Source organism: Crassostrea angulata, chromosome 7 (genome assembly GCF_025612915.1).
Source record: "Crassostrea angulata isolate pt1a10 chromosome 7, ASM2561291v2, whole genome shotgun sequence".
Classification (NCBI taxonomy): Eukaryota; Metazoa; Mollusca; class Bivalvia; order Ostreida; family Ostreidae; genus Magallana; species Magallana angulata.
Genome location: NC_069117.1, coordinates 11,614,828 through 11,628,206, shown reverse-complemented (window position 1 = coordinate 11,628,206; position 13,379 = coordinate 11,614,828). Strand labels below are relative to the sequence as shown.

Here is a 13,379-nt window from a genome sequence, read left to right as displayed (position 1 = left end):
AACCAATTCATTTAACTTTGACATTCAGTAATTTGTTTGTTTGTCAGTCTATTGACCATATTGTACCTAATTGTATCTAACTTTTGCTGGGTTATAAAAAATACTCAGGTGACTATAATTGCACATGGACAATCTAGTTGCGCAACTAACGTATATATTTAATTTCTAACAAGAGACTGATGAAAATCCACAGCACTGCAAACACTAAACACCTTTTTGTAGACATAGCTATCTAAAATCTATATTCTTTTGTCCATTTGTCCATCCCCATTCAATTAGCATCTTGTTATTCTTTTTTAGTCAGCAAACAAAATTCCTCCCTAATAACCACATAGTGAAAGTAAACAAATTGTAATGATTGTCCATTTTGATGAGGAAAATACGATAAAAGTCCTAATTTGTTCATCATACAAACTTGATCCACTGTTCGACTGCTATGTTTACCCTTGAATAAATATTTGACGTCCTAGCTGAACGTTTGACAATCTTTGTGTTTGCCAATAGGAATTAATATCTAATAGCCCTCAGGTTGGAAAAACTATCTATTTCATCCAATATTAATGAAAAAACTTTGGTACACCTATTTTCTCCCATTTAAAACAATTGATCGTTCTACCAAGGCATATAGAATAGACCTTGTTACACAGCAGTATCATCTACAGTTCCCAGGGATTATCAGACATAATCAGCCTAAAAATGATGCAATTTACTTTCTAAATGTAATCTTATCTGGACTGAAGCCAGAGTAAATATGTAGAATGCTAACTAGTTGCGATACAACTTGTTCATCTAAAAGCTCAATTTCCTAAAAGTGTTTATGTTTCCTCAAACAGATCAATTCCATAGTCTGTTGTCACTGTGAACTCTCTGTACTGACTGATGTACAACAGCAATGCTTATATATATATATATATACATCCTCATCAGAAGCTTGTGATCAAATATAAAAAAAGGTTAAAAGTAAGCTACAACATCCCTACCCTTTACTTATTACCTTTCCAATCCAATCAATCTGTGCTGAAACTGCGTGTATGTGTGCGTTTGCGTGTGAGTGAAGGAGGGGAAGGGGGGGCTGAGGAATGTAAAAAAAATCAGGATACTTACATTTTCAATCCATCAAAAAAAGATACAAAATTTTAAATTCATATATTTTTTATTCATTCTTGGTGGGTTTTTTTTGCAGTTTCTTACTTTCATGAATGTATAATAAAATGACGCTGTAAATATTGTAATTTATATTTTCCATTTTATTCATATATATACCATATATAGCTTTTGTACATCAAAGAATAACAACAACAATCAGTGGCAATCACTAGGCTAAACTGTTACAAATGTAGTATCATAATCTTATAGCTAGATGACAGTATTAGTACCAGTACCAAACAACAAAACTAAGATTGTAAATTGTGTGTACCATTTGTATCCTAAACATGAATTTCAGTTTTTAGTTATGTTTTTGTATGACAACAATCACAAGTTTAACCACATTCAATTCATTGTATCCCCATCTATAATGTCAAGCTATGCTGATTCTTTTCTATCCATTCAATGGAATCCAATCTGCTAGTGTTAGGGCTCCAGTTGTCACTTCTTGTCACCATGGTTACCAGCAACTTTCATCTTTTCTCAGGACTGCGACAACATTGAAGACAGTATTTCATACTGAGCAGAAGAAACAATTAAAAAAGAAACATAAGCACACAAATACTACAGCAACAAAAAAATAAAATCACTAGATACAAAACTTCATCTATCTGTCCTTTTTTATGCTACAAATCCTCAATAGTATCAAAAAAATCCAAAAACAGAATCATTTTAGTATGGAAAACTCTCTGAGCACAAAATTATTTAGCAATATTTTGAATAAGATGTAAATAAAACTACTGCATAAAAAAGGACCAAACCAAACAAACTTACAACACAAAACTTGCATGCTGAATGATATTTGAGTTCTAAAAAATTTTGTTTTGCTGCATAAAAGTTGGAATCAATTTGTAGGTCAATGTGAGGAAAAAATTGACACTTCAAAAAATGCAAATGAATCTAAACCCTGGAAACTTTAAACAATCTGTTATATTCATGAAGAGCACACACTGTTACATTCTGAATAGATCTGATGATATCAGTTTGGGATGAGAGGAAAGTATTTCGCAGAAGGACTGAATGAATTAAACCATTCGATTTTTTCAGATAGGTCAAACAACAGTTACAAATTAAATGTACTGTGTAAATACATAGATTGAATTGAGTTTTCGGACTTTTTCAGAGCCTGAGAACATTATTTTAAACAAGATTGCATTGATTGCTCTTACTGGTCCTAATGGATGTTGATTTCTAACATAATGGACGTTCTCCTCTAACATCCATTATCCTCTGAACTATAGCACTCTAACAACACTCTCTATACTTTTTATGATACACAATGAGTAGGATTTATCAATTATTGATTGATTTTCACCCATTTTGAGGGTGTAAAGAAGAGCTCATTTTTTTTTTCACAATATATCTGGTTCTTGAACTCACGTGAAGTGATGACAACACGTGGAAGGAAAACGTGATGAATAAACACTGAAACCATTCACAAAACTAATTTACATTTGATTTAGAATTCAAAGTCATTCATTAAGAATAGAATCAATATGGCATCATCGTATTAAAGTTTTTAACTTCCTGTATATTTTGTTTGTTTAATAGAGAATGGAATAAACATCAAGAGTGCTGACTCACAGCATATATAGCACTAATTCAATCAATCATTCCCTCAGGAACATCTAGATACAGAGACAAGTGATCCATGAATAACTGATGTTTTAATGTCTAAAACTTGAAACTTCTAAACTCCACAAAGGTTGTTCAAAAAAAAAATGAATAAAGTCTATAACATTAAAATTTGGCAAACAGAAATAATTTATTTGGTTTTAAATCCAATTTAGAGATACATTAATATTTTTACAAAAAATTCTTTTCCAATATTTTCTCCCATATTTCATTAGCAAACTGTGTTCTTATTCTTGTTACCTTAGCAACTGCATGAAACATAGAAGAAGAAAACTCATGAATAATTGTCAACTTTACATGTTGTATTGTTTGATACATGTACAAAAGTTGAGGTGCACTTTGGCCAATTTTTGCAGTTTTAATTTCAAAAGCTAATCTCAATTTTCTTCAGAATACTCAGTATATTTTTAATACTAGCATTTCTCATTAAACCAAACCACTATTCTACTCCCATTTCTTTTATGCACATCTAACTATGACCCCAAATTTATGGTATGAATAAATAAGAAACATCTTAATACTAACTTATTTACAAGTAATAGCCCTAATCTTTTACAAAATATATCTACATACAATTATATATGGGAACTTTCTCCCCAACTAAAGCCTCTCTCTGACCGGGTCACCCCAAGAGTTTATGGTATGCATGATTAAATATAATATTATGCATGCTACATGAAGTTCTAAGCTAATAAAAAATATGTTTAACAATAATTAAAACCTCCAGTTCATTTTTAAAAATTTGTTGCTTAATATTTCACTCATTGTGGCCATCTCCTATTCAAAGGATATGGTGTTGATCTTTATACTGATTTCTTCCATTTTCATAGAAGGAGATTTTATCTATATATATCAAAATTTAGACCCTCTATTTGGCCACTATCTGACAGATATGTGTCGTGGTGCCAAAAAATATGGTCTAGTTACCGTGATCTTCAGAATATTTCCAAAGCTTTTTTTTATCTACTATGATCAGCTCTTTAACCTAAAATATTGGCCTCTTTGGGCTGGCTCATTAGGGTCATGGTCAAAACAAACTTGAATCTTGTATAATTTAGAAAACTTCAATTTTGAAAGTTTTGGTTCTACTAGTTTTTTGCTAATTTCTGAAAAAGAACACCCTACAATATTTCATCATTTTCCATAAATCTCTGTGTGAAGGGGAACTTGTTCTTTATCTGAATAAAATTAAAAGCCATTCACCAATAGGTTCTTTGTGTTCAGATTGGTTGAAATTGGTTCAATAGTTCAAAAAATTATGAAAAAGTAACTGCCAACTCAAGCATTAACATGAATTTAGAACAGGACAACTGAATTGTGCTTTCAGCTCAGGTGAGCTAAAAAGGTTCAATTTATGAGATTGGCTTCTATGTATAACTTCAAAGAAGGACATGAGCCTGATGCTTTCAACAAATTATTTTCATTAAAGAATTCTTGATATTAGCAAAAATCATACATTTAATCCATAATCAGCTGAGGAGGAAAAGTGCACTAATATGCCCCATTTATAATTGATAATAATTTTCTAATACATGTATATCAACTTCCAAATTGCAATAATCTGAGAATCTTGGATTATTCAGTATATGATGATGTTATAATTAGTGTTAATATAAAAAAGCTTGACTAGATGTATTAATATTCATGCAATTCAAATAAAAGGTAACAGAATTTGACCACGAAAACAACAACAAAGAACGGAATTGAATTTTATCAGAATGTAAATATGCAAATTTAAGGTTAAATCAGCTTTTATGAACATAGTAAATATACAAAGATTGAACATAAAATGATATAAATCAATATATATAAAAGTGAATTTACCACTTTAAGGAAACTTACAGTGTACCATTATCATATCAAATATAGGAATCACATCTTATCTGATATGTAAATACTGGTATTTCTGATCAAAGTACTGACTACTGGTGTTATAACTTTAAATATAAACAACCTAATCAAAAATCAAAATTTATTTTTAATATTTTAGCACTAGATTTGTTTTGTTGTAGAAAATGTCTTATTTCTGTACAAAAATTAGGAAGATATGGTTTTTATCATATAAAAACATGTAGGTTCAAACTTTTTGAAATTTCTGTGAAATTCAAACTACAGGATCAAATTGTGATATATGCTTCAAACATTTGACACATTATAATTTCACCTATTCAAAGTATCATTACAGTGGATACTGCAGCTGCACTGCATTTGAAAAAGCAAAAATTATTAATATATTAAATTCTCTCAGCAAGGCTTAATTAATTCTGTTTGTAATCTTTATGTTGTTAAATGTGTATGTATCATTACATCACTTTATCTTTAAGAAGACCTTGAATTATAAAGGTTAATGTTGCTATTAATTTATATGTTTGGTACAAATGTTTTCCAATTACATGTACAAAGAAGCAAAATTAATCAAAGATTTCCCTCATTAAAACAAAGTATTGAAGTGACAGCATCCAGCAGAAAATCAATTCCACATATAATAAGACCATCCAGTTTTTATTGTTTAGGAGACCTATCCTCTCAACCTATTTCACAATGAATACCCTCCTGGGAAAAACAAATATTTAAAACATTACTTGTGTGAATTATTTCAAATGATATAAAAGAGGTTATTCACCCAGTTTGGTTTCCAAGACCCACCAAATTTTACATTCAATGGAGATGTCTACTTTCATATTTGAATGGCTTTAGATAACAGAAAAACTTTCTTTCATATTTCATATTAAGAAAATTTGCAAGTACGAAAGAGGTATTCAAGCTGATTTTTGTCTAATATACTGTAGATGCTCATTTTTTTCCACTCCAAGATCAAATTTTGAGAAGCTTTTTTTTTTGTGAAAATGGGAGGCGTTCTAGTTCTGCTTCTAGTACACCGGTATATATGTTCAATGTAACCAATTTTTGAATGAGTTCTTAATCTAGATGATATACATGTAGTTTTAAAGGCCCAGGGTAAATAATGGATGGCTATTAATGAGAGGCTTCGACCTCATAAAAGTTATAAGGGCATGGAGCTGACATATTTTACTACTTTTTTAATAATTATATATCTCTCCCACATTAATGGGTTAGGATGGTGTTAAAGTTAATTATCCACATGAATTGTTTTAACATAGCTTTATGAAGTGAATGTTTTGAACTCACTGGTTGATTAACAGTGGGGTAATATGTTTATGTGGTAAAGGAAAAGAGAGACATTCACCCCTGAGATTTGATGTGAATTCTAAAAGAATATATGAATCAATTCATTATCTTCATTTGTACTGCGAATATTTTCCAACAAGCTAAGTTTGATTTAAATGAATTTTAAATATTTATTCCTTTAATGCTAAAACTTTAAGGAGAACTAATCACTAATTCACTATCCAGTCACTTGTTACTCGTTACGCTCCTACACAGCTAGCTGATTGTGACGTGAAATGGATTCTCAAAAAATGAAAATTGAGTCTTTTTGAAAATTATCAGGTATTTGGAACACATATCGTACACCCTGCTTTACATTCAAAATCAAAATAACCTTATCTAATTGACTAACATGAAAAAAAATACAAATATAGTTTGTTCTAAAATCTTTGACCCCAATGTTTTTGAAAATATGAAAAGATAAACTGTACTTTTACTTTAAAAAATATGACAAGAAAAACTGCACTAGAATTTAGAAAAATCATAATATTCAATTATTTTCCAAATCAAATCAATCTTACAAAATTAGTCATTCATTTAAAGAAATGTTTTGGCAGGATTTAAAAGAATCTTATTATGTTAAAAATTACATTTTTTTATAAGAGCAAAAATGTTAATTTGAATTCAAAGTAAATGATGGTACTCAAGGGATTCATTATTACACCATTTTTTTTTTTTTGGAGTACCTGTATGTTTTATGTATAGATTTCTAAAAGAAATCTGGAAATAATTATTTTGACAAGTGATTAAATTGCAATAAAACCCAGAATGCCAGTACTTTATGTTAACTTGACTGGGATAATCTTGATTTATTTTAAAATACGATTTTTTAAAACTATTGTCATAAAAAATAATTAATATTTTTCTGTTAAATACCTCTTGTAGTTTCTCATTTTCCTGTTGGATTATCTTTTTCAAAAGAGCTTGAGCTTTTTCCTGAAATAAGAAATTTACAAATAAATATAAATCTAAACTAGATGTGTTGTAATGCAACAAATGCCCCCGCAAAAGACCAAAATTTCAAATGCCAAATTTAATATCACATTTGTTTGAATGCAGAATATTTAAAGTTATAAATCCCTGAAAATTACACTGTACTCATTTTTTTTTAAGTTCAAAGAGGTATAACTCTGTCAAAAATCATCGGCCTGGAACCAACTTCAACTTGACCTGTATTTTTTAATAATTAACCTTATATGAAATAAAACTTTAAACATGCATCAATTCAAAGGTTAAAAGCAGAAACTATACCAATTTCCCATTTTTTCATAACTCTGTCAAAAATCATTGGACTTGACCTTAATTTAAACTTGATCTGTATTTTCTTGTAAATAACCTACATACGAAATATCAGATTTATACATGCATCTCTTCAAAAGTTTGAGAGAAAACTAAGAATTTCTCTTTTTTTTCAAAGTTCAAGTGGCACAACTCTGTCAAAAATTATCGGACCTGAACCAAATTCAAATTTAGCCTGTATATTTATAAGATACATTCATATATATATAATTTGACATGAAATGTGCAACAGTTGTTGAGATAATGATCGGAAAGTGAATGATGACAGAATGACAGATGGGCAGAGGGATGGAATGACAGAATGATGGAACGGGATAACACTGTATGCACCAGCCATTTCATGGCAGGGGCATTAAAATAATGGACCTGAATACAGTGGGAAGAACAATATATTAGGAAAATATATCATATTAAATTGGTTATATGAAGTGAAATACTTCAACTTTTCATCAATGATATTGGCATATGGGAAACAACTCCACACTATTGCTAACGTTTCTTATCAACACTCAACATCATAGGGTAGTTCATTGTTCTCACCTTTTGCTCGGGGTCTGTTATGTTGGATTCACTCTGTTCCTGGGACGCGCGCCTCTGCCTTATTTCTGCCACCTGTCTCTTCAGCTCGCTCAATTTGCCCTGTAGCTCAGCTACAAATTAAAACAACAAAAAATAAGACCTAACTTTCATAGCTAATAAACTGGTTCAACATGACTTTTTGTTTTGAACAAACACTATCTAATATATGCATAAAGACAGAATTTAACCTTATTATGTACAATGTCATGTTTCAATTGACACAGTCTCATAAGTAAGATTCATTACACACTAAAAGTTGAAATAATTTTTTTCACTCTCTTTTGCCATTCCTATAAATGCTGAAGTAGAGTAACTCAAACAAACCATTGTCAGCATCTGTGCTGGCATACTGGCCCTCGACATTGGAGGAATCCATGCTGTCAAAACTCATGTGTTGTTGAGAGAACGAGAGTCTAGACATGTCATCCTCTCCACTATCCATAATGTTTATATCCTTTTCTTCTTCCTCGTCTGAGCTACTGAGGTCTCCAAAAATGGCTGCAATGTATCAACATTCCAGATTTTCTTGCAATCAAAATAGAAAGGAGTCTTTTTTTGCAATCAGTAACAATGCAGGGGCTTTTTACCTAATACCCATCAAAATCCACTTTTAACTCACTAAAATTTTTACCTCAATCAAATTTTTTTTTGTAACAACAAAAAATCTTTGACTTCACATGATATCACATGGATTTATCTTTCCACTTTAAATACAGATTATGTATAAGAAAACTCTCACAAAAGAAGATAAAAAGATGTTACCATAGTTATCCAGACTGGTGGAAGTGTCTGTCCTCTTTAAGCTGGATCCTTTGGACTTGCTGACTGTCATTTGTCCGGAAGATTCAGGCTTCTCTTCCTCTGTGATCACCTCCCATTTAACATCAATGGCATCAGCATCAGTACGAAATAATCGCTTCACTTCTTTCTCAATATCAGGTTGCTCCATGTACTAGAATTAACACAAAAGCATTTTTAAACTTCTTTTTTTTTTATAAATATTAAGTTCCTTCACTTTTAAAATAATACATGTACCTTTTTCTTTAGAGTTTTTCTAAACCTTCTTTTCCTGACATTCTTTAACGGCCTTGTAACTGCAAAGACATAATCAAATTACAATTTTTAAATCTTAATACATGTACATCTATTTGCATATTGAAATTTAAGATCTTTTTTTTTGGGCAAATCAATAAGGAATTATGTGTTATTCTTGTTTGCTTTTGCTATTGTTTTCTTTCCCTTCTTTTTACTTTCCAACATTTAATTTAATTCAAGTTATGGGAAAAGATAATAATTCATATTGGAAAATTTCATAAACCATGAAGAAATCTAATATTGCTTACTGCCGTGAGTCCATAAGTATTTTTTATCTTTCTCCTTTTTCTTCGGACTCTCGTTTTCATCTTGACTTGTGTCATCATCAGATTTGCATATCAACATCTACAAATAAGGTAAAAAATATTTTTTGTGTATTATGTAATACCTGATGTTGATTTTACTTCCATAAGATGGATATGCTTTCATAAAAATTAAGATAATAAGCCTGTCCAAGTTTTAGTTTGATTTCTGACACTGATTACTAAATGTATGTACATGCACGTACCGGTACATAAAACTCATTTCACTCATCCTGATTTAGTTAAAAATGTTCAACAAAATCTCAGAGTATTTGGTTTAAAACTTACCTGACAAAGATCAGCTGTTTTATAAAATGTCTTCATGTCAACTGTTTTGAGTGTTTCGACAATGCATGGCATATCAACCATCTAAAATGTTGGTAATTAACAGTGTACAAAGTAACTCAAATTGGCGATTACATATGTATGCAGTTCAAAATGATAAAATATTTACTGGTCGCTGTAAGTATTTATACCTTTCCATGAAAAATCTGATTTCCATATCTGACATTTGCATGTCTATAGTTAGGCTGCATTTCTATTTGTCTGTAGTTAAAATGATAAAATATTTACTGAATGCAGTAAGTGTTTTTACCTTTCCATGAAAAATCTGATTTCCATATCTGACATTTGCATGTCTATAGTCAGGCTGCATTTCTATACTCAGTCTGTCCTTCAGTGTGTTAGATGAAGATTGAATGTCTTGTTTTAGTGCCATTGCAGGTCCCTGAAAGCACAGTCTGTGTTACTGATATATCCAATAGACCTCTTTATAGAATTTAGTACCGGTAATTGCAGCTATGCAATTTTTTCAAGCAAAATGGTATAGATTAATGAAATATGATTTAATATCAATTGTTTAATCTATTTAATGACATTTATTTTCTACAAAAAGAACTTCACAAAACTATATCAATTTGCCCTGCAAAAGAGGAATACCACTTGATAGGAACCAAAAGTAGGAAGTTCAAATGAATGAGCCATGTCATATTTTGAAAAAAATGAAGACAGAAACCTATTGATCATATTCCAAAATGCATAAAAAATCCCTCAGTGCAAAAATCGACGTATAGAACTTTATGGAAGAATGTTTAATTATGAAGTTAACATTTCAGAGTACTTGTCCAAGTGGTAAACATGAGGATCTTTCTAAAATCAATCTTTGATTTGAATGAAAAATCGCCCATATTGAAGGTAAATTCGGGATACCATACAAGCAATTGATCACAAAGATGGACCCAAACCATCAAATGTGCAGTGGACTATGCCAAACCTGTATTGTACCATCTAATCGTCCATTTTTTTCAGTAAAATGAAGCAACTAAAGTAAGTCAGATTGGGAAAAAGTACTGAAAGTACAAGGTTTTAAGTCATTATTTGATTTATAGGCAGACAAAATTTCAAATTTGAATTTTTAAATCAAAAATGTGTGCTACTTTAGGACTGATTTACCTTATTTATAAGCAAATTCTGTGAAAACAATTAGAACCATTTAATTCTTCATGAAATTTACTACCAATATCGTATTTTACTTGCCTCAGACTTTCTCCAGTACATGCTACCAACCGTGAAAAATTAAGTATTGATGTCAAAATTACATCGAGATCGAGAATCACCATTATTCCATGTTAACAAACTGCAACCACTTCAATTTACAGGGCTAGTGATGGTGTTAAAAATACTATCAGAGGCAAATAAAGAAACGATTTCAGTTGCGAATTTTTTCAAACTGGGAGCTATGGACCTGCTGCTATAGTCAGTCCCGAGTTATTGCTTCCATCCCTTTTTGATGATTTTTAATAAAAATAAACACACCTGTGACAGAAATACAGAACAGATGAAATCGATAAAAGGGAAAATATCCAAAATATCTTCATTGACACATTTTTTCAATCATTTTTCAATCATAAAAGTTCATAGTTCCTGAACGAAATCAAATTTCTTAAGGAGATATATAATAGAAAATGTTTACATCTTTTCACCATTTGGAACTCACTCGGAATACCTCACACAATATTTTAACATAATCTTTCGGGCTTAATCATGGCTGATGCAATGCAAAATCCCCGTAGACTTACTATTTTGGGTTGTGTATTGAAACCTTAAGCGGTAGAGGGGGCATTTCAAAACAGATAATCTGGACATTTTTCATATTGGTGGATAAACAGTCTAGACGGACTCCCAAAACGGAGTCAACGGAAGTGAATTTCTGCAAGCATTTTGGACTCCGTTTTGGGAGTCTACGCATGCGCAATGGTACAAAATATGGCGATTTTTCGATGAAAACATAGGGTCAACAATAAATCGTCTTGCAAAGTGTTGCATGTGTTGGCAGACTTCTAACGTGTTTTAAAAGACCCAGGATAAAATTTACTATCGATCGTATTTGCACGAAATAGGGGTTTATTTGCACTTAAGAAAGTTATTTCTTTTCGAAGTTGGACGTTTGGACGATGCTTAAAAAGTGATGTTTTTGTGTTTTTCATGGAATTTAATCGTTAATAAAAGGTAAATTGCATTAAATTTTACTTCTTTCGTATTGTGTTACAATTTAAAATACCAAACATACAAATTGATGAGTGCGTAAATGAAAAAAGCTTCGATTACTAACAAAAACTGGTTGCTCTGGCGATGATTAAAAAACGTCCTTTTGGTATTTTAAAAATAGGATTGGTTGTTTGAAAGCCGAGAAAATGAAATAATTTGTCACTCTAGATTCAAAAACTCTTTAAATTGAACTGATAATTATCATCAAAACAATTATAATCGCTCGCGGCATTTGCGGTGTTAGGAAACCATGTTAAATACATAATTATTCAAGATAATTGAATAATTTAGCATGAAAATGATTAAAATGAGACTATACTTTTAACAAACAATGATAAATAAACATATCCAAGCGTTGAATTTATTTCAAAACAGTTATAGTTGTGCGTGATCGAAGTTATGGGTGAATTTTTCATTTTAAAAATTAATCTTAGGTAATACAAGTAAACGGTTATGAACATATGACATTAATATGACACATTAACGTTCAGAAATGTTTTTGAGAGTTTAGAATTAACTTTTGTCGTGTTTTTGGCCAATTTTAGAGATTTATTTAGAACTAAGGGGCATAACTCGCACGTTGTTTACATTAGAAACGCCATTTTACCGCAATGCATGATGGAGCCAAAGACTCTGTTTTGGGAGGTAACTCCGTTTTGGGAGTCCCGTCTAGACTGATAAACGTTGTTTGAGCACATTATCGAAATATCAAGCGAAAAGTGGTGGAAGTAAAAACCCGAGACAGGACATAGTATAGAAGCAAACATGCCAGAGTACTTGCTCCTGTGATAAAGACGATTTTTTTTCCAGAAAAATGCAAACCGAGATGAACGGAAAACGAGTCTCATTTTTAAAATAGGTAGATCTATTACATTAAGGCATTAAGCCACCTAATGGGAGTCAAACCACCAAACGAAGGTGGTGCCCGATCTGTTTGAGGCTGTCAGGTTGTAAACAAATAGAGATCGATGCTTTGTTCATATCGATTATTTCAATTATCTAGATTTTGTAGAATACTTACAGGAGGGAGTCTTAAAATAAACTGTTGTTCGAGATCAAATGCTGGTTCACTAGTCGTTTCTTTCTTTTTTGACGACATTTTATTTTTGCCTTTATCAAAATTTCACAGGATGTATCTATAGATAACTAACTCAAAACCCGATACGCAGGGGAAAATAATATCCGGATAATATGTCAGAAACCACCATTAGTACGTGCACAGAATGTAAATAAGTATTTATGAATTGACAGCAGGGGTAAATGTCTTATTTCAGACCTTTATAAAAAGGGGACATAACGTATAGATGTGAATTGTTTACTCATATTTTTTTTTAAAATATCTAGATAGGGGGCATATATACACAGAGACATAAATAACATGTTATGTATGTCTCTGATATACAGTACCGATCAGACCCAACCTTACAGAAAGAAAACCCCAACTAAACCCTGGGTTTACTTTCTGGGTTTACTCTGGGTTTACTAGAGTGGACCCAGAGTAAACCCCAAGTAAACCCAGAGTGGACACAGAGAGTAAGCCCCGATCAGACGTATACCCTGAAAGCAGACGCTACATGTGTATTCGGA

At 31.3% G+C, this 13,379-nt stretch overlaps 1 protein-coding gene across 2 annotated transcripts; it reads right to left on the bottom strand.

The window, feature by feature from the left end:
- Positions 1-1,224: 1,224 nt before the first annotated feature.
- LOC128191953 (transcription initiation factor TFIID subunit 7-like) lies at positions 1,225-12,968 on the bottom strand. Of its 2 annotated transcripts, none has more exons than XM_052864336.1 (10): positions 12,814-12,968; positions 9,841-9,972; positions 9,534-9,614; positions 9,192-9,288; positions 8,884-8,942; positions 8,611-8,800; positions 8,173-8,346; positions 7,810-7,919; positions 6,847-6,906; positions 1,225-1,665 (listed from the first exon to the last, which is right to left on the bottom strand). In XM_052864336.1, the coding sequence occupies exons 1-10, from the start codon at positions 12,889-12,891 to the stop codon at positions 1,630-1,632; spliced, it is 1,017 nt and encodes a 338-aa protein (XP_052720296.1). In that variant the 5' UTR covers positions 12,892-12,968; the 3' UTR covers positions 1,225-1,629. The 2 variants fall into 2 exon arrangements, with proteins under 2 accessions (XP_052720296.1, XP_052720297.1); XM_052864337.1 differs by having other exon boundaries at positions 1,225-1,635.
- Between the last annotated feature and the right edge of the window lie 411 nt (positions 12,969-13,379).

Bases quoted from the DNA above. Each gene is read 5' to 3' on its own strand.
- LOC128191953 (XM_052864336.1), bottom strand. From the start codon at position 12,891: ATGTCGTCAAAAAAGAAAGAAACGACTAGTGAACCAGCATTTGATCTC. The intron at 9,289-9,533 runs GTAAGTTTTAAA...CCTTATTTGTAG, and splicing joins AAACAGCTGATCTTTGTCAG to ATGTTGATATGCAAATCTGA. The intron at 1,666-6,846 runs GTATTTAACAGA...TCTTCTGCTCAG, and splicing joins AAAATGAGAAACTACAAGAG to TATGAAATACTGTCTTCAAT.